At 59.6% G+C, this 14,981-nt stretch overlaps 1 protein-coding gene across 1 annotated transcript; it reads right to left on the reverse strand.

Moving 5' to 3' along the window:
* Positions 1-1,125: 1,125 nt before the first annotated feature.
* TGFA (transforming growth factor alpha) lies at positions 1,126-10,934 on the reverse strand. The gene is made up of 6 exons (XM_056508680.1): positions 10,820-10,934; positions 7,933-7,986; positions 6,047-6,161; positions 3,735-3,884; positions 2,281-2,387; positions 1,126-1,654 (listed from the first exon to the last, which is right to left on the reverse strand). The coding sequence occupies exons 1-6, from the start codon at positions 10,848-10,850 to the stop codon at positions 1,647-1,649; spliced, it is 465 nt and encodes a 154-aa protein (XP_056364655.1). The 5' UTR covers positions 10,851-10,934; the 3' UTR covers positions 1,126-1,646.
* Between the last annotated feature and the right edge of the window lie 4,047 nt (positions 10,935-14,981).

Consider the following 14,981-nt stretch of genomic DNA (forward strand, 5'->3'; position numbering starts at 1 on the left):
ACCCGCCCTAAAACCCGCCCAGAATCCGGCCAGAACCCGCCCCGAAACCCGCCCTAAACCCGGCCAGAACCCGCCTAAAACCCGCCTCAGATCTGCTCTAATACCCGCCCCAGAACCCGCCCCGAACTGCCCTAAATCCGCCCAAAACCCGCCTTAAAACCCGCCCCAGAACCGCCCCAGATCAGCCCTAAAACCTGCCCCGAAACCCGCCCCGATCCGCCCCAAAACCTCCCTAAAGCCCGCCCTAAAACCCGCCCCGATCCGCCCCGAACCAGCCCCAAAACCCGCCCCGAAACTGCCCTGAAAACCGCCCCCAAAAACCCGCCCCAAAACCTCGATCCGTCCCTAAACCTCCCTAAAAGCCGTCCTAAAACCCGCCCCAAAACCCGCTCCGACCCACCCTAAAACCTCCCTAGAAGCCGTCCTAAAACCCGCCCCAGGACCGCCCTAAATCCCGCCCTGATTTGCCTCAAAACCCGTCCTAAAGCGCGTCCCGATCCTGCCCTAAAACCGCCCCAAAACCCACCCAGAACCGCCCTAAAACCCGCCCCAAAACTGCCCTAAAACCCGCCCCAAACCTGTCCTAAAACCCGCCCCAAAACTGCCGGGGGTCGCCCCAAACGGGCCCCAAAAGTGTCCTGAACCGACCCAAACCTGACAAGAATCACCCCAAACTGAGAATCCCCCAAAAACCGCCGGGAACTGCCCCAAATCCGCCCCGCAACCACCTCAAAACTGACGGGAATCGCCCCAAAACCTCCAGGACCGCCCCAAAACTGCCAGGAATTGCCCCAAAATCTCTGGGAATTGTCCAAAATCCACCCCAGAGCCACCACAAAATTGACAGGAATTGCCCCAAAATTGCCCCAAAATGGAATGGGCTGAGTTCATCATTGGGGCATCAAGGATTGAAAATTTGGGATGAAAATCTGGGAAATTTTGGCTCAGCCATCCCTGGGAATATTCCCCCCTCTCCCAGCCATGGGATCCTTCCCAAATATCCCACCCAAAAAAACCCCAAACCACGAATTTTCTGGAAAAAAAAAAAAAATTGCATCACTTAACTCTAAACCAGGTTATTAGGATGGGATTAAAAAAAAAAAAAAACCAAATTAAAGACCAGGCCATGACAAGAACATCTTTATAGGAATCAAAATTAATTTAAACCACGCGAAATAAATTAAAACATTAAATATTAACTTTCAGTGCAACATATACAGAAGACATGAGAGTAACCATGACTTAAAAAAAAAAACAAAACAAAAAAAACCCCAAAACAACCCCAAAACAGAGGGAAAAGCTCTGGGTTGGTTACTAAGGGGAAATTAAGGCTGTGCCAGAGGTTGGAGCTCCAGCCTGAGGAGGTTTCCTGGGATTTAAATTCATTTTTTATTAAAAAAAAATTGGGGATTTTTCCCCAAAAATGAGCTGGGGCCGAGGTGTGGGTTTTTTTTTTTTTTTTTCCTCTGTAGAAAAATAAAGCCCCATCCTGGCAGGGGTTTTGGTTTAAAACCCAAATATTTGGGAAAGGGGGAGAAAATCCCTGGAAAACGCCCCAAGAGCCGAGGAGGAACAGGGGGAAACCCCAAAAAGGATCCGCAGCTGGGGGGGGCTGGTCCGGGGGTCCCCGGGGGGTCCCGGGTCTGTCACACACCTGTGGGGACAGGAATGGCAGCGGTCACACCGGGTGGCACCTGTGCTGGCAGGGACAGCCCCAGCATCCCCTGTGTCCCCTCACCTGTCCCCTGTGTCCCTTACCCATCCCAGGTGTCCCCTGTGTCCCCTCACCTGTCCCAGGAGTGCCCAGGTGTCCTCTGTGTCCCTTCAGCTGTCCCCAGGGGTCCCCTCCCCTGTTCCCTGTGTCCCCTCACCTGTCCCCCATGTCCCTCACCTGTCCCACCTGTCCCCTGTGTCCCCCATGTCCCTCACCTGTCCCGGGGTCCCCTTCACTTGTCCCAGGTGTCCCCTCTGTCCCTTCCCTGTCCCTTGTGTCCCTCCCCTGTCCCAGGTGTCCTCAGGTGTCCCAGGTGTCCGACCCCTGTCCCAGGTGTCCCTCCCCTGTCCCAGGTGTCCCCAGGTGTCCCCAGGTGTCCCTCCCCTGTCCCAGGTGTCCCCAGGTGGCCCCAGGTGTCCCCAGGTGTCCCTGTGTCCCCGTGTCCCTCGCAGCAGCAGCCCCCCCAGTTTCTCCTGTCACACCCCAGGTGTCCCCAGGTGTCCCTCACCTGTCCCCTGTGTCCCTCCCCTGTCCCAGGTGTCCCCAGGTGTCCCCGTGTCCCTCACCTGTGTGGCCCTGGCAGCAGCAGCCCCCCCCGAGCAGCCCCCCCGGTTTCTCGGGGCCGGCTCCGTGCTGGCACCAGCCAGGGCAGCGCTTCCGGCGGCGGCAGCAGCTGGGAGGGAACGGGAATGTGGGAATGGGAATAATGGGGATAATGGGGATATGGGAATGGGGGAATAATGGGGATAATGGGGATATGGGAATGGGGGAATAATGGGGATAATGGGGATATGGGAATGGGGGAATATGGGGATGGGGAATGGGGATGTGGGAATGGGGACATGGGAATGGGGGAATAATGGGGACAGGGAATGGGGATGGGGATGGGAATGTGGGGATAATGGGGATGTGGGAATGGGGGAATAATGGGGACAGGGAATGGGGATGGGGGGATAATGGGGATGTGGGAATGTGGGGATATGGGGAATGGGGATAATGGGAATGGGGGAATGGGGAATGGGGATATGGGGATGGGAATGTGGGAATACGGGATAATGGGGATAATGGGGGAATGGGGGATAATGGGAATGGGGAATGGGGATAATGGGGATATGGGAATGTGGGAATGGGGACAGGGAATGGGGATGGGAATGGGAATGTGGGATAATGGGGATAATGGGGGAATGGGGATAATGGGAATGGGGGAATAATGGGGGAATAATGGGGGAATGGGGGAATGTGGGAATATGGGGATATGGGGAATGGGGATAATGGGAATGGGGAATGGGGAAAATGGGGATATGGGAATGGGGGAATGGGGACAGGGAATGGGGATGGGAATGGGGGGATAATGGGGATGTGGGAATGTGGGAATATGGGGATATGGGGATATGGGGATGTGAATGTGGGAATATGGAATAATGGGGATAATGGAAATGTGGGAATAATGGGAATAATGGGAATGTGGGAATAATGGGAATGTGGGGATGGGGATGGGAATGGGAATGTGGCAATGGGGATGCGAATGTGGGAATGGGGATGGGAATGGGAATGTGGGAATGGGGGAATGTGGGAATAATGGAGATAATGGGAATAATGGGGATAATGGGAATAATGGGAATGTGGGAATGGGGACAGGGAATGGGGAATGTGGAATATGGGAATGTGGGGATGGGAATAATGGGAATGTGGGAATATGGGAATGGGATAATGGGGATGGGAATGGGAACAATGGGAACAATGGGAACAATGGGAACAACGGGAACAATGGGAATAATGGGAATAATGGGAATGGGAAGGGAATGGGGATGGGGATGGAATGGGAATGGGAATGGGGAGAGGGAATGGGGAGAGGGACAGAGACAGGGAATGGGGACATGGATGTGACAGGGACAGGGAATGAGGTCAGGGATGGGCACAGGGAGTGGGGACAGGCAGTGGGGTCAGGGATGGGGTCAGGGATGGGGTCAGGGACAGGACAGGGTCGGGGTCCCCTGTCCCAAGTGTCCCCAGGACTCACTGGACCAGGACGCAGACGGTGACGAGCAGAGCCGAGGCCACCACGGCCACCACGAGCAGGGCTGTGATGGTTTGCTTCTTCTGGTTGGCTGCCACCACGGCCAGCAGGTCAGCGTGCTCACAGCGTGTGCCCACGTACCCCGAGTGACACCTGGGGACACACAGAGCAGGTCAGTGTCACCATGAACCCTGAGTGACACCTGGGGACACAGAGCAGGTCAGTGTCACCATGAACCCCGAGTGACACCTGGGGACACAGAGCAGGTCAGTGTCACCATGAACCCCGAGTGACACCTGGGGACACACAGAGCAGGTCAGTGTCACCATGAACCCCGAGTGACACCTGGGGACACACAGAGCAGGTCAGTGTCACCATGAACCCCGAGTGACACCTGGGGACACAGAGCAGGTCAGTGTCACCATGAACCCTGAGTGACACCTGGGGACACACAGAGCAGGTCAGTGTCACCATGAACCCCGAGTGACACCTGGGGACACACAGAGCAGGTCAGTGTCACCATGAACCCCGAGTGACACCTGGGGACACACAGAGCAGGTCAGTGTCACCATGAACCCTGAGTGACACCTGGGGACACACAGAGCAGGTCAGTGTCACCATGAACCCCGAGTGACACCTGGGGACACACAGAGCAGGTCAGTGTCACCATGAACCCTGAGTGACACCTGGGGACACACAGAGCAGGTCAGTGTCACCATGGACCCTGAGTGACACCTGGGGACACAGCAGGTCAGTGTCCCCACACACCCTGAGTGACACCTGGGGACACAGGGACACACAGAGCAGGTCAGTGTCACCATGAACCCCGAGTGACACACAGGGACATGGGGTCACCAGGGGACAGGGACACATGGGAATTGGGACAGGGAGTGACCCCAGGACAGGGACAGGTGGGGACAGGGACACGTGGGAACAGGGACAGGGAGTCACCCCAGGATTGGGACACACCAGAGGGACACAGGAGTCACCTCAGGACAAGGACACGTGGCAGGGACAGGGAGTCACCGTGGGACACCAAACCCAGAGTTTGGGGTCTCTGGGACACCAAACGTGGAATTTTGGGGTTACATGGACACAAAATCCAGAGTTTGGGGATCCCCAGGACACCAAACCCGCAGTTTTGTGACTCCATGAACACCAACCCTGCAGTTTTGGGGATCCCAGGACTTTAAACCTGGAGTTTTGGGGATCCCAGCACACCACCCCGCACTTTTGGGGCTCCCAGCACACCACCCCAGTTTGGGGCTCCCAGCACACCACCCCAGTTTGGGGTTCCCAGCACACCAGCCCAGTTTTGGGGTTCCCAGCACACCAGCCCAGTTTTGGGGTTCCCACCACACCACCCCGCAGTTTGGGGTTCCCAGCACACCACCCCAGTTTGGGGATCCCAGGTCACCACCCCGCAGTTTGGGGTTCCCAGCACACCACCCAGTTTTGGGGCTCCCAGCACACCAGCCCAGTTTGGGGTTCCCAGCACACCAGCCCAGTTCGGGGTTCCCAGCACACCAGCCCAGTTTGGGGCTCCCAGCAGACCACCCCGCAGTTTTGGGGATCCCCTGAACACCACCCCAGTTTGGGGATCCCAGCACACCACCCCCGCAGTTTTGGGGTTCCCAGGACTTTAAACCTGGAGTTTTGGGGATCCCAGCACACCATCCCAGTTTTGGGGCTCCCAGCACACCACCCCAGTTTTGGGGCTCCCAGCACACCACCCCAGTTCGGGGTTCCCAGCACACCACCCCAGTTTTGGGGCTCCCAGCACACCACCCCAGTTTGGGGATCCCAGCACACCACCCCGCAGTTTTGGGGCTCCCAGCACACCACCCCAGTTTGGGGTTCCCAGCACACCACCCCAGTTTGGGGATCCCAGCACACCACCCCAGTTTGGGGATCCCAGCACACCACCCCGCAGTTTTGGGGCTCCCAGCACACCACCCCAGTTTGGGGCTCCCAGCACACCTCCCCACAGTTTTGGGGCTCCCAGCACACCAGCCCAGTTTGGGGTTCCCAGCACACCAGCCCAGTTTGGGGTTCCCAGCACACCAGCCCAGTTTGGGGCTCCCAGCACACCACCCCCGCAGTTTGGGGTTCCCACCACACCACCCCGCAGTTTGGGGCTCCCAGGTCCCCATCCCCGCAGTTTGGGGCTCCCACCACACCACCCCAGTTTGGGGTTCCCAGCACACCAGCCCAGTTCGGGGCTCCCAGCACACCACCCCGCAGTTTTGGGGCTCCCAGCACACCTCCCCAGTTTTGGGGTTCCCAGCACACCAGCCCGGTTCGGGCGCACTCACACGCAGGCGGGTTTGTCCTCCTGCACCAGGAAGCGGCAGGTGCCGTGGAAGCAGAACTGGCTGTGCGAGTCGGGGCACTCATTGAAGTGCGACCTCACGGCCGCCGCCACCGGGGCTGCGCGAAAACGGGGCAAAAACGGCGATTTTGGGCAACCCCAAAGCCGGACCCGGCCGCCGCAGCTCCGCTTTGGGGTTTATTTCAGGACAGGGTTTATCTGGGGAGCGCGGGGCGCGCCGCCCCAAGGAGCCCGGCGTGGATAATCCCGGAGGAATTTCCTAAAGAGCTCAGCGGGAGCAGCAGCGGGTGTTTCCCATTAACCGCCGCTGGTTCCAGTTAGCTCGGGAAGGGAAGATCCCGCTCCGGGAGGGCCCCGCGATCGCGGCGCTTCCGACCGCTTCAAAGCCGCCCCCGGGCGGGACATCAGAGCCGGGCTTAGAGCCGGGCTTAGGGCCGGGCTTAGGGCGGGGAGGGAGGGTTCCGGCTCCGCGGGGGGGTCCCTGTCCCCGTGTCCTCATGTCCCCGTGTCCCTGTGTCCTCATGTCCTCGTGTCCTCATGTCCCTGTGTCCGCATGTCCCTATGTCCTCATGTCCTCATGTCCTCATGTCCCTGTGTCCTCATGTCCTTGTGTCCCCATGTCCTCGTGTCCTCATGTCCTCGTGTCCTCATGTCCCCGTGTCCTCATGTCCCCATGTCCTCGTGTCCTCATGTCCCTGTGTCCCTATGTCCTCATGTCCCCGTGTCCTCATCTCCCCATGTCCCTATGTCCCTGTGTCCCTGTGTCCCCAATTAAGGGGTTCTTGGAGGGGATGTCCCTTGTCCCTGTGTCCCCATCTGAGAGTCCTAGGGGGGGTGTCCCCTATCCCCGTGTCCTCATGTCCCCATGTCCCTGTGTCCTCATGTCCCTGTGTCCCTGTGTCCTCATGTCCCATCATGTCCCTGTGTCCCCATGTCCCTGTGTCCATGTCCCTGTGTCCCTGTCCCATCATGTCCCTGTGTCCCCGTGTCCCCAATTAAGGGGTTCTTGGAGGGGATGTCCCTTGTCCCTGTGTCCCCATCTGAGAGTCCTAGGGGGGGTGTCCCCTATCCCCGTGTCCTCATGTCCCCATCGGAGGTTCCTCGGGGAGAATGTCCCCTGTCCCCGTGTCCCTGTGTCCCCAGTTAAGGAGTTCTTGGGGGGATGTCTCCTGTCCCCGTGTCCTCATGTCCCCATCTGAGGATCCTCAGGGGGGATGTCCCCTGTCCTCGTGTCCCTATGTCCCCATGTCCCCATTTAAGGGGTCCCTGGGGTGGGATGTCCCCATGTCCCCCCCATCTGTCCATGGGATGGCTCACACTGGGATGTCCCCATGTCCCCATTTAAGGGGTCCCTGGGGTGGCTCAGGTCGGGATGTCCCCATGTCCCCAGCTCTGGGAAGAGGCACTGGCCAGAAACCCTTTCCTTTTGGGGCCAGAAACCCTCTTTTGGGGCAAAAATCCTGCTTTTGAGGCCAGAAATCCTTCATTTTTGGGGCTGCAAACTCTTTGTTTTTAGGGCCAGAAACACTTTTTTTTTCCCCTGGAAACCCTTTTTGGGGGACCAGAAACTCTTTGGTTTTTTTAGGGCCAGAAACACTTTTTTTTTTCCCCCCTGGAAACCCTTTTTGGGGGACCAGAAACCCTTTGAGTTTTGGGGCTGCAAACCCTTTCCTTTTGGGTTTGGAAACCCTTTGTTTTTGTGGTCAGAAACACTTTTTATTTTCTGGAAACCCCTTTTTTTTGGGGCTGCAAACCATTCCTGGTTTTTCCCTCAGGGGATCAGGGGCCAGGATCCCACCCAGGGCCCGTTATCCCATACAGAGGGGTTTGGGGTGCCAGAAAAATCCCAAAATTCCCGCTGACACTCACCGTTCTGAGCAGCTGTGGTGTTGTCCAGAGCGTGGCAGGCGGCCAGCAGGACACCTGTGGGGAGGGACACGGGTCACCAAACCCTGACCCCAAAATCCCAGGCAGGATTTAGGGTCACAAAAACCCTGACACCAAAAAATCAGGGGATTTAGGGTCAAAAAAAACCCTGACCCCAAAACTCAGGGGATTTAGGGTCACCAAACCCTGACCCCAAAATCCCAGGAAGGATTTAGGGTCACAAAAACCCTGATACCAAAAAATCAGGGGGGATTTAGGGTCACCAAAACTCTGACCCCAAAACTCAGGGGATTTAGGGTCAACAAAAATCCTGACCCCAAAAATATCATGTGGGATTTAGGGTCACCAAACCCTCACCTCAAAAACTCAGGGGATTTAGGGTCACCAAAACCCTGACCCCAAAAAACTCAGGGGGGATTTAGGGTCACAAAAACCCTGATACCAAAAAATCAGGGGGGATTTAGGGTCACCAAAACTCTGACCCCAAAACTCAGGGGATTTAGGGTCACCAAAACCCTGATACCAAAAAACTCAGGGGGGATTTAGGGTCACAAAAACCCTGACCCCAAAAAACTCAGGGGGGATTTAGGGTCACAAAAACCCTGATACCAAAAAATCAGGGGGGATTTAGGGTCACAAAAACTCTGACCCCAAAACTCAGGGGATTTAGGGTCAGAAAAACCCTGACCCCAAAAACTCAGGGGATTTAGGGTCAACAAAAACCCTCACCCCAAAAATCTCACGTGGGATTTAGGGTTGTCAAAACTCTCACCCCAAAAACTCAGGGGGGATTTAGAGTCACCAAACCTTGACCCCAGAAATCTCAGGGGGATTTAGGGTCACCAAAACCCTGACGCCAAAAAAATCAGGGATCCACTCAGGGCTTTGGGATCAAACATAAATCCAGGGATCCACCCAGAGATTTGGGGATCCATCAGAGCTGCAGGGATCCACTGGAGTTGCAAGGATCCACCCAGGGCTTTTGGGATCCACCACAAATTTAGGGATCCACCCGGGGCTGCAGGAATCCCCCATGGCTTCAGGGATCCACTGGAGCTTTAGGGATCAAACAGAAATTCAGGGATCCACCCAGGGCTGAAGGAACCAAACTCAAATTCAGGGATCCACTGGAGCTTCAGGGATCCACCACAAATCCAGGGATCCACCCAGAGCTTTTGGGATCCTCCAGGGCTTCAGGGATCCACTGGTGCACCACGGATCCACCCAGGGCTTCAAGGACCCACCATGGCCTCAGGTGGCTTCGTCCGTTCGGATTTTTTTTTGTTTTTATTTTTTTTTTTTGGGACGCGCCTCCACTCCCGTGTTTTGGGAATGGCTCATCCCGCTGGGATGGGTGGGTGTCCGTCCCCCTCCTCTCCGTGGGCAGGTGCAATGTCCAGCCCTCAGCCCTGATCCCGGCCCTTGGGAAGTTTTCCATGCCCAGGGCTGGTGTGGGGACACTGGACACCCCCCGGACACCCCCTGGACACTCGGACAATCCAGCTGGATCGGGTTTGGTTTCCAGCCCCATCCCAGCCCGTTCTCCGGGAATCGCTCCCTGCCTGAGCTCACCCCGCCGCCAGGAGCCCCCAAAGGACTCCCGAGCCTTCCCGAGGCGATTCCAGCCGCTCCATCCCGCTAATTCCCACCTCCGGCTCTCCGGTACCGCCGGGTCCGTTCCCTGCTCCAAAATCTCCCCGCGGTGCGGGACCCGCAGGGGCTCCCCTTCCCCTCCCCGATATCCCGATGGATGCTCCGATCCCGGGGTTCAGCCGGATCCCATCGGGTGGGAATTGCTGGGATTGGGGCGCCCACGCAGGTGGGGAACCCGCGGCTCAGCCCCCCCGAAACGGGCGAGCACCGGGGCGAGCACCGGGGCCACGGGAGCTCCGGGAGAGCCCAGGGAGGCGGGACACGGCTGCGGGACCCCGAGGGACGGAGCGGCCGGGACACGGAGGAACTGGACCGGGGGAGCCGGACCGGGACACGGAGGGGCAGGACCGGGACTCGGAAGAACCGGACCGGGACACCGAACAGCCGGACAGGGACGCGGAGCGGCCGAACCGGGACGCAGCGGTGCCGGACCGGGACTCGGAACAGCCGGGACATGGAAGAACCGGACCGGGACACGGAGGAACTAGACCGGGACATGGAGCCGCCGGACCGGGACACCAAGCAGCCGGACTGGGACTCGGAACAGCCGGGACACGGAAGAACCGGACCGGGACACTCAGCAACCGGACCGGGACGCGGCGGTGCCGGAGCCAAAGCGGCAGCGCCGGGAGCTGGAGCGGGGCCAAGCGCAGCCGCTTTCCCGAACCCCAGCGCTGCGAAGCGCCGCTTTCCCAGCGGGACAGAACCCGGAGCTGCGGGTGGGACAGCGGGACAAAGCCAGCCCAGCTCCGGCACCGGCACCGGGAGCGGCACCGGGACCTTCCCGGAGCATCCCCGCTCCGCTCCCGTCCCGGCATCGCCCCGCTCCAGCCGGGAGCGCCCCCCCTTCCCCCGGCACCCACCCCCTTCCCTCAGCTCTAATTAGCCCCCAGCCCTAATTAGCCGCCCTAATTAAGCGTCTGACCGCGGCCGTACTCACGCGTCGCGGAGAAGCGCCTTTCCCACAGGGAACGAACTTCGGGAGCGCCCGCGCGGGGGAATTTCATGGGGTTTTCATGGGGATTTTATGGGGTTTTCATGGGGATTTTATGGGGCTTTTATGGGGCTTTCACCGCATTCCCGCAACGCACGGACCGACCCCCACCAGCCACCCCCAGACCCGTCGGGCTGCGGTGCGTTTGGGGGCGCGGAGCCCCCCGGGCCGGACCGGACCGAGCCCCCCGGGCCGGCCCGAACCCCCGAACCCCGCACGTACCGAGGGCGAGCGCGGCCGGGCCGCCCGCCATGGCGGGGCTGCACCGAGCGAGCGGGGCCGGGGCCGGGCCGGGCCGGGCGGGCGCTGGCGGCGGGGCCGCTGCGGGGCCGAGGGGCGGCTCCGCCCGGCGGAAATGGGCGGCACCGGCCGGGCCGGGGCGGGGACAGCGCGGGCAGCGGCACGGCCGGAGCTGCGGGACCGCCCCGCGACCCGTCCCCAGGACCCCCCCGGGACCCCCGGACATCCTGCGGGACCGCCCCGGGACCCATCCCCGGGACCCCCCCCGGGACCCCCGGACATCCTGCGGGACCGCCCCGGGATCCCCCCCCCCGGGACCCTGAGGGACCACCCGGGACTGGCCAGGACCCACCCCCGGGACCCCCCGGACACCCTGCGGGACCGCCCCGGGACCACCCGGGACCCACCCCCGAACATCCTGCGGGACCCGTCCCCCGGGACCCCTCCCCGGTACACCCTGCGGGATCGCCCCGCACACCCCCGACCTTCCCCCGAGACCCCTCCCCGGGGACCGCCCGAGACCAGCCAGGGCTCCTCCCCCGGGACCCTCTCCGGGCCACCCAGGACCCTCCCCTGGGTCCCCTCCGGACACCCTGCGGGACCCCTCCCCGAGATCACCCGGGGCCCCTCCCCCGACACTCTGCGGGACTCACCCGGGCAACCCCCACGTGGGGGGAACCCCCGGGACCCCCGGAGCTCCCTGGGGCCATCCGCGACCACCCTGCGGGATGGTCCCGACCCACCGGGGCATCCCCTACGGAACCCTCTGGCACCATCCGGACCCCCCGGCACTCCCCACAGGACCTGTCCTGTCCCTCTCATGTGACCCCCGTGATCCCCCGGAGCTCTTCCAACCCCCCCAGCCCTAAGAGACCCCCCAGACCACAGAGACCATTGGACCCGCCCAACCCCCCTATCCATGGACCCCCCACCCACAGACCCCCATCAATCCCCCCGGACCCCCTGGGACCCCCAAGTCCCCCTGGTCCTGCAGCCCCCGGGACCCCCAAACCTCCCCTATAACCAAAACCTCCCGTGGGGAGACCCAGTCCCAGGGGATCCCCCCACCCCTCCAGGGCTGAATTTTGGGTTGGGGTCACCCTGTGTCACCCACATGGGGAGCCCCCGGCCCCAGCTCAGTGTCACCCCCTGGCCAGGGCCCCCCATGTCCCTCCCTGCCCCCCGTGACTCCGGATTGCCAAAGCCCTGCCAGCACATCCTGTGTCATCCTCAGCTGCTGCTGATCCCAGCCTTGGTCATCCCGAAATCTGCAGGGCCCCCACCCTGCTGATCCCACTCTCGGTCATCCCGAAATCTGCTGAGCCTGCTCTCGGTCACCCCGGAACTCACGGTGCCCTGACCCTGCTCATCCCAGCCTCGGTCACCCCAAAATCTGCCGACCCCACCCTCGGTCACCCCGGAACTCACGGAGCCCTGACCCTGCTCATCCCAGCCTCGGTCACCCCAAAACCCAGAGGCCTCACCCTGCTGATCCCATCCTTGCTGATCCCAAAATCTGCATGGTCACCCCGCACTGATCCCACTCTCGGTCATCCCAAAATCCCTGGAGCTCCTACCCTGCTCATGCCAGCCTCGGTCACCCCAAAATCCACAGGACATCTCATCAATCCCATTCTTCCAATCTTGGGATGCAGTGACCCAAACCCGGCCAGTGCTGACCCAAACCCGGCCAGTGCTGACCCAAACCCGGCCAGTGCTGACCCAAACCCGGCCAGTGCTGACCCAAACCCGACCAGTGCTGACCCAAACCCGGCCAGTGCTGACCCAAACCCGGCCAGCAGTGACCCAAACCCGGCCAGTGCTGACCCAAACCCGGCCAGCAGTGACCCAAACCCGACCAGTGCTGACCCAAACCCGGCCAGTGCTGACCCAAACCCGGCCAGCAGTGACCCAAACCCGGCCAGTGCTGACCCAAACCCGGCCAGTGCTGACCTAAACCTGGCCAGTGCTGACCCAAACCCGGCCAGCAGTGACCCAAACCCGGCCAGTGCTGACCCAAACCCGGCCAGTGCTGACCCAAACCAGACCAGCAGTGACCCAAACCCGACCAGCAGTGACCCAAACCCGGCCAGTGGCCAGCGCATCCCCCCGATCCATGGGGATCATCCCTCAGGACCCCGGCTCTGACCCATGGAAGCCCCTGGCTGCGGGCCAGGATGTGTCCCCTCCTGTCCCCCCCGTGTCCTTCCAGTGTCCCTCCCGTGTCCCCTCCTGTCCCCGTGTCCCCCGTGTCCCCTCCCAGCCCCGGGGGTTCGGCCCGGCCCCGCCCGCTCCCGTTCCCAGCCGATACCATCTCTCCCCTCGGCACTTGAAAGCCTCTTTGAAGGGGCTGGGAGCCTCCCGACGCCGCCGATCCCAAATCCCAGCCCCTGGAATGCCGCTCCGGAGCCTCACAGAGGCCACCCAAAATCCCCAAATCCCCAAATCCCACAGGACCCTGTTGGATCCCCCTGGGGGCTGCACATTCCTGCACAGACCCCACAGCGTTCCCACCCTGCAGGGCTCATCCCAAACATCCCAAAGTGCGTTGGGATGCGATCCCACAACCTGAACATCCCAAAATCCCGCTGGGACCCGCCGGGCCTGGCTGGGACTGGCAGTGGTGGCAGGGCAGGGAGGAGCCCGAGTACCCCAAAAGCTGCTGGAATTTGGGAATGGTGGAGGAAAGGCGGCTCTTTCCTGTTTGGCACCGCCGGGTTTTCCAGCATCCACCAGCATTCCTGACCCCAAAAATCATTCCCGACCCCAAAAAGCATTCCTGGACCTCAAAAAACATTCCTGATCCCCACTGGTATTCCCGACACCAAGAAATATTCTGGATCCCAAAAAACATTCCCAACCCCCACAGGCATTCCTGACCCAAAAAACCATCCCAACTCCCATGAGCATTCCTGACCCCAAAAAACATTCCTGTCCTCAAAAACATTCCCAACCCACAACAGCATTCCCGATCCCCACTGGCATTCCTGACCCCAAAATCCAATCCCTACCTCAAAAAACATTCCCAACCCCAAAACCACACCTGATCCACAACAACATTCCTGACCCCCACTGACACTCATGATCCCCGCTGGCATTCCTGACCCCAAAACCCAATCCCAACCCCAAAAACCATTCCCGACCCCAGAATCATTCCCAACCCCAAAACCATTCCCAACCCTAAAACCATTCCCGACCCCAAAACCATTCCCAACCCCAAAACCATTCCCGACCCCAAAAACCATTCCTGACACCAAAACCATTCCCAACCCCAAAACCATTCCCGACCCCAAAAACCATTCCTGACCCCAAAACCATTCCCAACCCCAAAACCATTCCCAACCCCAAAACCATTCCCAACCCTAAAACCATTCCCAACCCCAAAACCATTCCTGACCTCTGGGAGTTCCAGGGTTCCCAATCCCTTTTCCCCAGTTACAAAACCACAACCCCAAAGCCAACGGTTATTTTGGGATTATAATAATAAATAATAATTAAATTGAGGTTCTTTAATTGTTCCTGCCCTGCGAGCCTGGGTTTGGGTTTTCCTCTTGGAATTGGCTTTGGGATTAAAGGGTCATTCCTGGGGGAAGATCTGGGATAAATCCATCGATATCTGGGGTAAATCCATTGATTTATTAAAATCTGGGATTTTGGGATTTATCCATGTGACACTTTGGACCCTTCCAGGAAGGAAACAGTGGGAAAATCAACCAAAAATCTGGGATTTAGGAATTTATCCAGGCTGGACAGTGACACTGCAAACCCCAGTCAATAGGAAAAATCCGGGATTTGGGGATTTATCCGGGCTGGAAAGTGACGCTGCAGTTAATGGGAAAACCGACCCAAAATCCGGGATTTGGGGATTTATCCCGGTTGGAAAGTGACGCTGCAGTTAATAGGAAAACCGACCCAAAATCCGGGATTTGGGGATTTATCCGGGCTGGAGTGTGACACTTTAGACCCCAGCCCATTCCCAAATCTGGGATTTGGGATTTATCCGGGCTGGAGTGTGACACTTTAGACCCCAGCCCATTCCCAAATCTGGGATTTGGGATTTAGGCACTGCCAAACACCCTCCGTGCCCCCACGGAGACGACTCCACCTCCCTGAGATCGGGAACCTTCTCCTCCATCTGAATTCT

This window comes from Oenanthe melanoleuca, chromosome 22 (assembly GCF_029582105.1).
Source record: "Oenanthe melanoleuca isolate GR-GAL-2019-014 chromosome 22, OMel1.0, whole genome shotgun sequence".
Lineage (NCBI taxonomy): Eukaryota > Metazoa > Chordata > Aves > Passeriformes > Muscicapidae > Oenanthe > Oenanthe melanoleuca.